Raw genomic sequence first — 14,602 nt, 5'->3', positions numbered from 1 at the left:
GTAACCTTGGCCAGATCTGTGCCTTGCCACAATTCTGTCTCTGAGCTCTTCAGGCAGTTCCTTTGACCTCATGATTCTCATTTGCTCTGACATGCACTGTGAGCTGTAAGGTCTTATATAGACAGGTGTGTGGCTTTCCTAATCAAGTCCAATCAGTATAATCAAACACAGATGGACTCAAATGAAGGTGTAGAACCATCTCAAGGACGATCAGAAGAAATAGACAGCACCTGAGTTAAATATGAGTGTCACGGCAAAGGGTCTGAATACTTATGACCATGTGATATTTCAGTTTTTCTTTTTTAATAAATTCGCAAAAATTTCTACATTTCTGTTTTTTTCTGTCAAGATGGGGTGCTGAGTGTACATTACTGAGAAATAAAATGAACTTTTTTGATTTTTGGAAAATGGCTACAATGAAACAAAGAGTGAAAAATTTAAAGGGGTCTGAATACTTTCCGTACTCACTGTATACCTCAGACTCTAATACACCATCATCATGGGTAATTAGTCATTTGTGTCCCCTGAGAAATGCAACACAGATGGAAGAGTGGTGGTGGATTCACAAACACATCTAAACACTGCCAGCAATGTAGCTCACAGAAAACAGAAAAAAAGAGCAAGTGAGAAGAGGGAATAAAGCGGAGGAAAAGGGTGATTACCATGCCTGTTGGTGGTGGTCATCCCTGATGCAAGGACATTTCAAAATCACATGTATAACAGGAAGAACAGGAGGAGGAGAGGACAGGACAGAAGGAGAATACATGAAGAGGGAGTTTAGGCTTGAAGGAGACTAAATAATCTTCACTACAAACAATATAAATACTAATAATAATAATAATAATAATAAAAGCATTCTCTTCCATTCAGAATTTGTTTTTTATACGATAAGCTATCACATGAGACTGTCTTACCTTTCTTAGTCATGTAGTTCATGCTGTTTGCCACTGCGGTGCTCTTCTCTTTGGTGTCGAGAGTTGAGAAGCGAGCGTAATCATCTACAAAGTGGTTGTCTGCAAAAAGAGAGACCAAATTGGAGTGAACTGTAGATCATGAAGCATAATGATTATGACCAGATTATATTTTATAGACTCCCAAGAAGTAAATGTGTGAATTTGTAGGAGTGTAATGCAAAGCTACTATTCTGTATCTGTTTGTCAGAGCCTAGAAAAGTGTTAAATTATGTCCCACTGCAATTTATACTCATCATCCATAATTTGTGTACATTTACAAAATGTACAAAAAGGTATAAATATTTTAAGCATATAGCTAAGTTAATCAAATAATAATACATGTTTTGCAATTGAACCCCACCTTCAAAAACAGAAAAAAAAGTAGCTCCAAGCAGAGTCTAAATAAAAGCTGTCTAACTGTTCAGCTGGGAATTAACAATGGAAATAGAATAAGTTGTTTTAAAAGTGGGAAAAAAATGTCAAAACTGCAGTAGGCCGATATATAATGGGAGGATACCTAGAAAAAGCTGATGATTAAAAATTAAGAAAGCTCCAAATCCATTAAAGCTCATTGGGTCGCATGGCAAAGTAAAAAATAAAGAAGCAAATAAAGAAGGATGTTGTTTGTTAATCCAAAGTGACAATTCAAAAATTAGAACACTATTGACAAGAATCTGAATAGCTCTCTGGCCATTTTGCACACACTCTGGAGAAGGTCCTTAACTTCAGCTTGCCAGTTTCTGGTCTACTGTCAAGTCTTCAAGGTGCCAGGCTTCAGATCATTATGTAAAAATCTCACCTCTACAACATCATTCAAGCTTTATCCTCCACTACACAACTCATCTGGTAATAAAAAAACGAGTTATTATGTAGAATGTCTATATAGAATGACTGAATGATAATAAATGAATTTGACAGCAACATTTCAAACACTGCTCATATTTGAATAATGTATTCATATTTGTTTACATCCCTAATGTGTACTCACTGGTATCAGACAAATCCAGGTATGTTCTGCTGGTGGACAGCACTCTGGGGTTAATACGAGGAACAACGTTGGGCTGATTCATGATGAAGTCCACAACGTCGTGATCTGTAGCCAGCTCACCCTGCGAGCCACACGAGCACAGATTCAGAATGTTAAAGAAATAATTCAGAGAGGACATACCTCACTGTTACTGCAGACCCAAATGTGATGCAGGAGGTACTTGTCTGCAAGCTTTTCATCCTCATAGTCACAGTTCAGACAGCCATCTCAAGATTTAATAGCTTTTCCACTGCAGTTACCGATGCTTGTGTGTAACGAGTTTTCCTCCAAGAAGTTTGGATTAGACATTAAAAAGAAGAAAACAAGAGTGATGACTAACAGCGTGTTCACCATTAAAACTGGTGCAGCAACTAAATTAAACCCTGCTAAATGTCCTTTAAGACCTTATTTAAAAACAGAGGTCTTTGAAAGAACCAATTCAAACATTTGGCTCCTCAGAATCCTGGAACGACATTAAACCAGGAAGGCATGGCAGATGGCATGCTCGCAAAGATCGAGCTTTTAAAGAAAAATCGATACTCACGACACTCCTAGACAGCGTACTTGTAAAAATGAACAACTCTCTTTGCAAATAAATCATCTATAGCTCCTCTACTCATTTCCTTTTCATGTTTCTTTCAACTAGAGTCTTTTGTAGTAGCTCCGGCAAATTAAAAACCAAACACACACACACACAACAGCACAAATAAATACACCCCTTGATATGATCAATGTCAGCAAACTATCAGTGAATATACAACTTGGTCCATTAAGTCTTATTTGAGGAGATGAAGGATAAACACAGAATTAAAAGGGAAAACATTTTTTTCCATTCTGTATGTACATAAGATCTCACTATCAAAAAGGGATACAGTTTGTAGCGTGTCTGCACAGAAATACTTAAGCTGACTGTGACTGTATATCAAAGTGTGTGTGTCTGTGTGTGCTCTGACCAGGTAGACAGCTCTCTGGTATAATGAGGTGGTCTCCAGAATCTTTTGCATTGTGACTGTCTCCAGTTCGTCCGGGTCCAGCTGTTCACGCTGGTAAGGTATGCCGTTGTACATGACCACAGGCAAAGGGCCCACCCCCGTCTGCTCATAGTATGCCCGTCCTTCCTAAAAGAGGAGACACAAAGAGATGTTATTTTAAGTTGCGCCAGCCTTTCACCATCTCAAAAACATAGCTAGAGTAGAGTAGGATGACTTGTTGCATCTAAGCAGAAAATCCAGTTTGACGGTTGTAACAGTCTTTTATCAGGGCTACGCAAGAAAAGCTCTTGGGCAGCTACAACCTTTGTAAATTGTAAGACTCTTCATTGGTTCCAAGAACATTGGTTTAACAATCACATTTTAAAGGAATTGTTTGAGATTTTGGAAATTTATTTTGTTTTCTTGCTTAGAATTAGGTGAGAAGATCACTCTCTTGTCTGTAAGGTCAATATGAAGGTAACGACAGCAGGAGATAAGCTCAGCATAAAGACTGGAACTAAGGGGGAAACAGCTAGCTCTCTAAAGCTCACTAATTAACAAGTCTCTCATCATTGATCTGTAAGCAAACAATGAAGTAACCACAATATCTCATTTTTAGATATCAGTTTTACCCCTTGTTCGGTCTTTATGCTAAGCTAAGCTTATCACCTGCTGGCTCCAGCTTCAGTATCAATCTTCTCATGCAAATCACAGACATAATTGATTGATAATACCTAAAAATGATGGTATCATCCAGCACACTGACATCACATTCAGCCCCTCTCACCTTCCTGTTGCTGTCGTAGCTGGAATCGGCGCCAAGGACGCTGCTGACCTCCACATATGGGAACTTCTTCTCCAACACTTTCACCACATCCCCAATGCTCAACTGTCCACCGACAGGTACTCGGTTAAACATCTACAAGGAAAAAAGGAAGGAAAAGATGTGGGTACAGAAAATGCAGGGAGAACAGATATCAGGTATACAAAAGAAATACAACTTTACCATTCTCTGCTTGTTCTACTCAAAAGTCACTTGTGTCAAACTTAGCGTTCTCATTAAGATATTAGGATTTTTATGAACCAGTTCTTCGTCAGTGTTTGTGCTAAGTAAACTTACCGAGATGACAGCTTCAAATGCACTCTGACTGTCCACCTCGTCGCTGATATAGTTGTAGGCTCGGACCAGTGCCACACCTGCGTCCTGCATACCGTCTATGTCATCTTCATTTGACACCACAAACACCAGCCCTATTCTAAAACACACACCACACACACACACACACACACACACACACACACACCAAATAAAGTTTCTACAACAGACTCTCATATGTATATTGGACAGTTAAAATGCAGCATGTGTGCTGTGCGCCCGATCGGTATTCAAACAAACTGACCATCGCAAGATCCCACATGCAGGGAGGAATCAAAGGTCTTCCAAACCTGCCTGACAAAACTCCTAAATTAAAATGGATTTTAATCAGATTTTCCAACTGATTGTATATGCACCGCAGTGTCTTTTCTGAGGTTTCTGTTTTTTCCAGCAACTGCAGAGCAGTAAAAACGGTTCACATTTATTAAAAAACACATAATGTCGAATATGTAACAAAATTAATTATAAAAGTAACTAAAATAACCTTATCTTGTCTCCCTGTGCGTTCTGGCTAGTTTACAGTCCACCACATTCCTGATGATGCAAACACCAACCTGAGTGGGATGTTGTTAGAGTAAAACATCTCTGCAACACTCAGCAGCTCAGCAGCGTTCTCCTGTGTTGGGTCCAGAATGATCACCTGCAACACACACACACACATATAGGTATTTTCACTGGGATTCAGATCCACTGGGATTCACAAGGGATTGATTAATCAGGTACGGACGAACCAGATTGTGGAAGTTCTTGCGGATCTGCCTGATGACTCCAGGGAAGGTCGGTCTGAGCAGCTCCTGCACGTTGTAAGGCCACGAGCTGTACCTGTGGTCTGTCTCCAAGTTGTTAATCCACTAAAAATGAAAAAGGTTGATGAGAAAACATTTGAAAGGAGCAGCAAGCCTAACAGCACATCAGTGCCAGTATAATTAATATAAAATATAATCAGCAAATAAATGATGACGTATTATTCAAGGTTTAGAAAATATTTTATAATTTACAAGCTACCAAGCAGCATATAACAAGGTAAATAAAATTTGCTCCATCTATACAGCTGCAACATTTGAAGCACACATTAATGTATCAATAATTATAATACATCAATATAAAATAAATTATTCTGAAATGGGTCATTCTGCATGATGAACACTTTTACTTTTGGGGAGTGCTCATCAGTGCTTAATTAATCAGTGCAGATTTTTGTTGGAGAGGATTTTAGTTGGTTTATGCTTGGTTTTGGTTAGGGGAAATCTTACACTGATGGCGGGGTTTCGGATGTCAACAGCGTAGTCAGAATCGGAGGGCTGGACATTGAGCTTCAGGATGTCGTGGATGTAGGGCGTCTCGATGTGCAGAGAGCGCAGACCCTCCATCACCCTCGCCTCACTGCGCAGCACCTCAAACACACTGCAGGGAACACAGGACAGAGGTCAGGCTGTGGCCATCTAACAGTCGGTGTGTGCTCTTATGTAGGAGTGAATAGGAGCATGGAAGTACCAACATGACTGTGAACATATGATTATGTATAAATAATACTAACATTTACATTAATAAAAATATACAAAAAATATGTAGCAAAATTGCCAAATATTCTCTGGCTTTGCTGTTTTCCTTCACACGTATGATTAGCTTCAAGTTCTGGATTGTTGGTAGGACAAAACAAGAAAACAGAAGACATCAAAGTGGGTTTGGAGAATTTGGAAATGGCTTTTTTTGTTTAACATTTTATAGACTAGATTAAATCGAGACAATAATCGGCAGATTAATCGATAGTGAAAAAAGTTTGCCGCAGCCCTACATTTCAGTCATCAGCCAAAAATGGGGAATATTACTTTAAGTAGAATATCTTTGTGTTTTAGACTGTTAAATAATCATTACTTTCAAACCATTTATTGTAATTAGCATTTTCCCCCAGTATTTCTATCTTCCTGCAGCAGGAAACACTACTAACAATAATTATTTCGGTCAGGAAAAACCCTGCCTTATGTATACCTATTGTTTAAATGTGGCCACTGGTGTGTTTCCAAGCATGTGTTTTTAATATAAGAATTTATTTCTAGCAGGACATACAGTGAGTATATAGTGGTTTGGTTACAAAAGATCAGATGTACAACAAACCACGGTAATATGTAAGAAGTGCAAGAAGACTGAACAATAAAAGGGAGGAATACAATAAACTTATTTCACCACCTCAAGCACCCAGTTGAGTATGAGGAGAGCCAAAAATACCACGAGAAGAGTTCAACATCTATTGTGAGTTCTAAACAAAACATATTTCAATATTTTGTCATATCGTATAAGAATCTCATTATCATGTATAAATATTGTGATATTATTTTAGAGCCACCTCGCCCACCACTACTTGCTACTTCAGGATGAGAATGTTACACATCTTAAAGGTGACCAAATATAAAATGTTTAAAATGTTTCATTTCATAAGATGCAAAAGGTTGATGAAATGCAAATGAGTTGCAAGTACAACAAAAGAGACGTTACCCAGCTTATTAGATCAATGATAATATACTGTACATTACTATGACTATAATTGTGTATGTGTGTACCTGAAGATGTCTTGTGTGTCCAGATCTATATGAAGCCCATTGATGAACAGGGCTGAATCCCCGGGCTGCAGGCCCAGAGTTCCTTTGAAAAACTAAGGAGAGAGAAACGTCAACATGACTAAACATCTCGTCCACATCAAACCCTAAAACTCCCCATTTGGTTCCAGGTGAGCAGCACGTAACGTCAAGGCCGGCCATCACGTAGTCAATTATATTGCAAAATTAAAAGAAACAGTCAACAAAAAGCCGTAACAAGGCGCGTCATCAGCTCCAAACAAGCACTGACAGCTCTGTTTAAAATCTGTCTGTTAAACAAAATTTAAGTATAAGAGAAAGGGCGTGAGTGTTTGTGTGTCTGCGCATGCAAAAGGAAAGCTCAAAGTCATTCTGGGGCAGTCAAATCTCATTACAGAAAGACAAAGATGTCAGATTAATCATACTCCAGACACTGCAATTACAGCAAGACATGATTAACACAAATATTGTTCACCCCACTTAAAGTGTGTGTATCAGTGTGAGAGAGAGAGTGTGAGAGAGAGAGAGGTCTGCATGCAAGTGCATGTGTCCAAACTACTTCAATCAATAATCATTTCTCGCTGCAGGATTCAGTGCGCCTGCCGAATGAATCACCGATTCAGTAATTAGGACGTTTGCGGCTCGCCCCCACCACCCACCCAAACTCCTGTCTGCACACCAAGATAATGTGAGCACAGCTTGAGGAGGTGAGGAGCAGGAGAGAGGGGGTTGGAGGAGTGAAAAAATATTTGACAAGAAAAAAGGGATGATTACCTATTGCATTAGCAGAGCAAAGCCAAACACATTGTCAGAAACTGAATGCTTTTCAAATCTGATGCTGTTTACAATTGATCACATAATAAAAAAGGTGAGAAAAACAAAACAAAAACAGGCAGGCCAGTTCTCATTTCGAGATATTTCCCTAAAGGTGGCTAAGAGGCTGAGGGGTTGTGGTTGCATGCAATAATGCTATCTGTTTTTCTTTAATTTTCTCCTTTATTGGATTCGATTGGTAAACAGCTAAACCTAAATTATCCCTGCCCACTGGACAACACAGTCAGCAGGAAGGGAAAGGTACCAGGATGCTGGATTAAGACAAGACAGAGGAATGAAAGAGGATGGAGATGTCAAGTCACTAGTCAGGTTTCCATCCAAATGGAATTTAACAAAATTTACAGATAATCAGGAAAAGCAAATTAATGCAAATGTCCATCCACTTCTGTTATGCAAATACTAGATGTTGAGTGTATTGAGATAAACAGTTGGTGGTGCCAATTCTCCAGTCCAGTGCCATTAAACCACTGCAGAAGGAGAGGGTGCAACGAGGTGACACACCACTCAATCCCGAAATGGTGTTAAACCATGCAGAAAACGTGACTGAAATATAGCATTTATGTTTGTTTCATGCATTCATTTGAGGAAGGTTACATTCCAAGCAGATCTGAAGTTTCGATGCCGCTATTTTTGGGAAGCTTCAGGGGACGTTTAAGTCACATATTTCATGTATTTCAGATTTATTCGATTACTGTCCGTTTCCACTGCACTTTGTTTTCATCAATACACCAACTTCTCCACCTCAGTCAAACGTAAAAACCCCTTTTGTGATATTGCATCAACCTATTTATGCGGTTCCCTGTTCCATTATATTCTCTGTTGCATCCCAAACTCTCTCTGCTATCACCATCACATAAAGGCAAAATGCCAAAAGATTTATCAAAGAAAATAAGAAAACGGCTTATGTTTTACAAATACCAGGACATATCACAAAATGTATCACAAAAGACCCTGCAGATTTGCACTGAAACTGTAATATAAAACAATGACAGTGACATGGTGTCCTGGTGGATTTAAGGGTTTAAAATCTTGACGATGTATTCTACCATATAGTTTACCAATGAGCTCCATTGTTGTCCAAAAACTGTTGCTCTGGATGAAATGTTCATTATACTGTACTCAACAGAGCACCCAACGTGTAAAAATCCCCAGTTGAAAGTAGTTCCCAACAAATTTTTTGAATGACGTCTGGTAAAAACTAATGTGCCCAGCTGTTGTAGGAAATACCTTTTTTTTTGTATAAACTAAACAATTTATTTGTGACACATAATTAAGATCTTCAGGAGGAAATGATGGGCTTGGGCTGAGAGACACAGCTGGAAAGTACTGAGACAGATGACAGACTAACACATTGTTGGTTTTTGTCTTTTCATGGGATTTATTGGCAATAAGAAAAAAAAAAATGGAATAAAGCCAGGCTCATCCTATAACTATAATCGGTTGAGTATTTTAATTGTATCAAAAAAATAGAAGAAAAGCTGAAGAGGACTGATAAATGACAAACTAAGATGAATGGACAAACAAAAATGTACCTTTTGGTTTTCGCCGATCTCTTTGCGAATCTCAGAGCTGACTACTGTTCTAGTGATGGACCTGTGAGGGGGGGAAAGCCCAGACTTGAACTGTAAAACTCCAGACTTGTCATTGCCTGTGTATAACCAAAACATTCTAACTGTAGCTACTGTGTGTGTGTGTGTTTCATCGTTACCTGGCTTTGGTGGGGAAGTTCTGACTGAGGTCTTTCATAACGTTGAGGGCATCAACAGCAGGAGCCGCAAGAATGCGAGCTGCTGTCTGGAAACTCAGATCTAGAAAAAAAGAAAAAAAGAAGAAGAGGTGGGTGGATGGGTGAATTGGACAAAAGCAGAGAGGAGACAAGGAAACACACAAGAAGGTACAGAGAAAGAGAAACACACAGAAAGGGGGAAAGTTTCAGCAAAATAAAAGCAGTATGTTGTCTGAAGAGTCTGTCCTGTACAGAGGGCACGCTTGATAGTTCAAGTTTCTGAATGATAAAGTTTACATGAAATAAGGAACAAGATCAGACACATGTCCACAACCACACTAGCAGCTCTGTGAGGCTGAATAATAACCTCACCATGCTAGCACACTCACAATGACAATACTAACAGGCAGGTGTGATTTTGGGACCGTACCAACACAGTCATTTGCAGTGTTTGCAAGTAGTGAAGTCCCTACTTGTGTGACATCTTTCTGGTAATCGCCACAGTGCCCAAGTGCCTGTTAAGAACTGAAGCCTGTTGAGGTTTATCTCGGTTCACTGGGATATACTTGATTAATGATAATGAGGCACTCCAGTGGCTCGCACAAATACATGGCTTAGTTTAGCTCAGATCTTAGCTGGTTTAATTTAATAAATTGGAACATCATGCAGCAATACAGTTACATTCAGATAAAAATAACACACTTTCAGAATTACAAAAGGAGTAATATAATTAAAAATACATTAAATTGAGATATCTGGAGGTCTACTGTGCATAAAAGAGGCCCGACATATTTTAAAAGTTTTATGTCTGAACATTTTTAAGGAATAATATTTTTCTGATATTTATTTTTCATAAATATCTCTCATAAATACAGGATATAATATCTCATCAAAAAGAAGTGATAACCATCTGGATTTTCTACCGTAACAGTTCACAGTGTTTGAACAAAAAAAAAATTTCACACTGTCCAACATGTTGAAACTAAAATTTCTTTGTGTTTTCTGATTATTGTTCGGCACAAACCTATCTTAACAGCAGCAACATGGTGAACTATAGGATATACTTATCTCTGAATACAACTTCAAAGCTGTATTAGGAAAAGTATGCATCTAGTGTCAGTCATGTGGTGGCATTTTTCCGATGTGAGAACCCTGCGGTGTGCTCACGCTCAAGACCAACTCAAGTATGGGAATTGGGCCAAACCCGTTGAGCATGTTCACCATCTTTGATTAGAACTGACTTAACTGTCAGCTCCAGTTGTTTTGCAGGTATTAATCCAATTGAAATTGAGACTTGATGATGGCGCTAGTTATGGCAAAGTTATTAGAATTCATCCTGAAGCAGACATGACTGTCTGAACCAAATTTCATAACAATCTATCTAATAGTTGTTTGAGATATGTAACTCAAAACCACAAATATCAACCTCGTGGTGGCGCTAAAGGAAAGGTTGGAGAATCACCGAACTCATTAGAATACACTGTCTGGGAACTATGAGTGTCTGTGCAAACTTTTATGGCAAGCCATCCAATTGCTGTTGAAATTTAATTCTGGACCCCGGTGGTGGATCTACTAACTGACAAACGCTAGCATAGCTAAAAAGTCATCAGTTAAGCTAATTAACAAATGAATTAGGAAATAATTCCATGTTAACATGAATGTCTTCACATCTGAGGCATTAATTAAAACTATCTTAAAGTATCAAAAGTATTTAAGACAGGATTAATAGAAACCAGATTATATAGACATGTATACATGAAGACATTCTTTAGAAGTGCAGAGAAGACAATGTATCAGAGCTTATAAAGCTTTTGCTTGCAAGTAGAGGAAGGGTGTAGTGAGGATTATTTCAGTGCAGTGAGCATCCCTATAATGGTGTTGTAGCCTCTGATTATTAGCCCCTGGAGGTCTCCCTCTCTTTGTAAACAGGCTGAGCTAATGAGCCCCAGCGGGCTTGCAGATAAAGACAGACAGTCTGACAGTCGAGACTACAGACTCTCTCATCCCCTCACATCTTTTATTAGCCACAAAGTAGCCTCATCCTTACATCCTGACGACACCTTGTGATAGAAATTAGAATCTTTATGCATGCAAGACCAGAAAAGTGGACACAGTTCAAAAGCACACACGATTACGTCTGTGGAAGTGTGTTCAAATACGTAATCCAACAGATGATGTAACCCTAATCAATAATGCTTTTATGTTGCAGAAGACTGGTTTTATGCCTCAAATGTATCAAGAGGACACGGATACATTTTCTGCTGTAAGTTTTTATTTACTATTGGAATGACCTAACTGTTAAAGCAACAGAAGCCAATATTCATTTTATTTATCCATGATCATTATATAAGTAAAATAAATCAAACAAATGCATTGACAGCACATCCACAACAGGGATGCAAATTATCTTAGTGGAATTAGTAGACTTGTAGACAGTGTATTAGGTAATAATTACAACAAAATGTTTTATATCGATTTTCATTTAAAAAGGAAAATCAAAGCTAGACACACAGCTGCATAGTGTTGCAAGTTGCAGTTTTAGAGATTCATTCATACATTTAAATCAGCAGAAAACTAAAGCTTGCCTTTGTACCTCAACGTCTCATTCTACATCATTATGTCTGAAACATACTGTTTCAGCCTTTTTCCCTTGAGTAGCTCTAGGTAGCTAAAATCCAATTATTCCACACTGCCTGACAGGATAATACATACATTTTGCAAGAGCTTGTTGCAGCTCTTCAATGAAGCAATGTGATGCTTGCACTAAGTGAAATATCCATGTCCTGAGCAACATTTTATACATACGTTAAATATTGAAGCATTCAGATCCTTAACTTAAAGCAAGACAATGTAACATTTAAAAGAAGAAATAACACATTCTTTCTGCTACAAATGAAAAGTAAGTCTGGTATGACTCATAGTGTACGGTGGTTAATGTTTGCTGATGTGAGCTAACGTTAAATAGACATTTCTGTGTAACTAACAATACTGGGTCAGTTTGCTACTTTAGGTAAAAGTGGCAATACCAAAATAAAAAAAATACTCCACTATAAGTAAAAGTCCTGGACTTAATATTTACCACAAGTAATAGTACAAGAGTATTGTCAGCAAAATGTCCTTAAAATACTACATTTGAATGCTGAAAAATCCCCCATTTGTTGTAATATACATTATATTATTGGATTATTAATTCTGATGTATTGATGTGTAAGCACCCTTTTCACTATTGTAGTTGGGTGTAGTGAAGGTGGAACCACTTTTAAAATAACACTCTGCAGGTGTAAACATAGTTGATAATGAGAGAGATTTAAGGTTGTTAACAAAGGAACCTGTTACGTGCTCAACCAGATTTCTATGAAATTGTTTAGATATTTAGACCTCTGAGTTAAGAAACAATGATTACATTTTGATGGGGATGAAGTTGTTGGTTATCTCTGCCATTAGATAATTAGCCCCTGTCAACTGTAGCAATGAAACAAATTAACACAGCTAGGTCAGAGTCCTGAGGGTGTATTTACAGGATCATAAAATCGATTCCCTCACAATTTAAGTGACAGGAAAAAATGCCTGCAGGTGTTAACAGTAAGCTGAGGAAGTGTTTAGCTTTGGTGCATGCTCAGAGGGCCTCACAGTATATTTTTGTAAGCCTACCTAGATGCTAACTGTCAGGTTTACATATTTGTTTTACTTTGCTGTCAACAGTCTATTAAGTACAATAACTAATAACTGATGTAATACCAATAGGCATAAACACATATTTCTTACAGACTGTTTGTATCTACATATCCAATCACGTTATAGAAGGAACATTTGCTGATTGAGGAAAGACGAGATTGGTTTCAAGAAGAGACCCACCTTGCATTTGCCAGACTTTCAGAGGTGCCATTTCATTGGTGCTTTCAATCAAATGTTTCCTCAACTCCTTTAACTGTTCCTTCAGGTCTGGGTAAACGGTCCTGGTGAGAAAACGACAGACAAAACAAACAGAGATGGAGACAGAGAGAGTAAGTGCATCTGCTGGAATGAGTTGTCAAATTCACAGATTGATTTGTTTATTTTCAGGTTAGTTTATCAGGGGAAAAAACAGTGGAGGAAAACATGAAGAAGATAAAGAGCTTGGCTGCTGAGAGCGTGGCGCAGTTCCTGGAGCTGATCCAAGCTTTGAATTTTTCTCATGGGCTGACACAAAGTCACTCACTTCAGTTTGCCAAAAAGGAATCCCTGGACCTCGTCCACTGGATCATTCTCTCCGATCACTGTAGCATTCACCTCCGCCCCTGAAACCACAATCAATTCACTCGTTATTCACATCAGTACTCCCCTGGGATTACACGATCGGGGGCATGTGTGTATCGGCAATGTGTGATCCCGTGCACCTTGGACTTGTGTGTCGTCCTTTGCCTTGTACTCCTGGTTTTTGATGGCCAGCTCCACTCCATACCCAGACAGATAGACTTTCTTTCCACTTGGATTCTGGAGGGAAAGGAGGAGGAAGCATTGTAAGAAGATGAGAGGGAGAAGTAGTCCTTATCCCTATCACGTGTTTGTCTGATTCCTTGATAAGCCTCAACACAGCACCTGAGGATGTATCCAGCGAGGGCTTAAAAGCATGTGTACATGCATTCAAAAGGCAACAAGCGTAGTCACGCCAGTTAGACGGCAATCAAGCTGTCTACTTTTATTGCAGCTGCACTGATGGCGAACTTAATGAAGAAGTTAATGTTTCCGATTCATATATAACTAAGTAAGCAGAAAAAAAAGTGTTGACCCAAGTGGCTTCTGTTGTTGTACAAGGCTCTAACTTCTTTCTCTCACTTGCATTATAAACACATGCGCTTACTGACTACTTTGACAGCTTTCAAGTACAGACAACCAGCTGTTGCCTGCTAAGTGCTGAAGACACTAACTGTACTCTGGTTGGCCCTGAAGCTTTAAAGTAAAAAGAAAAAGCATTAAAAGTGTTACAACCTCCCCAGTGCCCAGGACGTCATGCCTTACAGACAGATGGAGAGAATAATTTAGCATAATTGCGGGGGGGGGGGAACTTATTTGCAACTGGATTTGCATGTGAGGGAACAAGCAATCCAACTTCAACTTGACATGATAAATTGAAGTAGCACTTTTCATCCCAGATGAAAATGTGGAATTCAATTCAACTGTTTAAGGTAGTAAGTGCTTTTAAATCAACATCCTACGTCGAGTTCATACAGTTACCTATAGTACATTCAATTGTGGGGTCTGAGCAATACTACTACTACTACTGCTGCTACTACTACTACCTGCCATGACAGAAGTTGTGGATGGAGAGGAGAGCATCCATTCACTTGCCACTTTACGAAAGTTTGGGATTCAACCTGACAAC

General features: G+C 38.8%; 1 protein-coding gene across 3 annotated transcripts in view; it reads right to left on the bottom strand.

Moving 5' to 3' along the window:
• Positions 1-14,602, bottom strand: part of uggt1 (UDP-glucose glycoprotein glucosyltransferase 1) — a 35,982-nt gene that overhangs the window by 15,714 nt on the left and 5,666 nt on the right. For 2 of the 3 annotated variants that reach the window (XM_046062664.1, XM_046062665.1), the window contains exons 9-20: positions 13,096-13,196; positions 9,223-9,322; positions 9,047-9,107; positions 6,666-6,757; positions 5,361-5,511; positions 4,839-4,958; positions 4,662-4,747; positions 4,072-4,207; positions 3,739-3,870; positions 2,934-3,098; positions 1,942-2,062; positions 915-1,013 (exon numbers count right to left, since the gene is read on the bottom strand). In XM_046062664.1, the coding sequence (XP_045918620.1) occupies positions 915-1,013; positions 1,942-2,062; positions 2,934-3,098; positions 3,739-3,870; positions 4,072-4,207; positions 4,662-4,747; positions 4,839-4,958; positions 5,361-5,511; positions 6,666-6,757; positions 9,047-9,107; positions 9,223-9,322; positions 13,096-13,196 (1,364 nt within the window). Of the gene's footprint in view, positions 1-914; positions 1,014-1,941; positions 2,063-2,933; positions 3,099-3,738; positions 3,871-4,071; positions 4,208-4,661; positions 4,748-4,838; positions 4,959-5,360; positions 5,512-6,665; positions 6,758-9,046; positions 9,108-9,222; positions 9,323-13,095; positions 13,197-13,438; positions 13,518-14,602 lie in introns of all 3 variants that reach the window. The other variant, XM_046062662.1, reaches the window with a different exon arrangement.

Source organism: Micropterus dolomieu, linkage group LG11, assembly GCF_021292245.1.
Source record: "Micropterus dolomieu isolate WLL.071019.BEF.003 ecotype Adirondacks linkage group LG11, ASM2129224v1, whole genome shotgun sequence".
Taxonomy (NCBI): domain Eukaryota; kingdom Metazoa; phylum Chordata; class Actinopteri; order Centrarchiformes; family Centrarchidae; genus Micropterus; species Micropterus dolomieu.
Note: the sequence above shows the minus strand (reverse complement) of the source record. Positions and strands in the feature narration are given on the sequence as shown.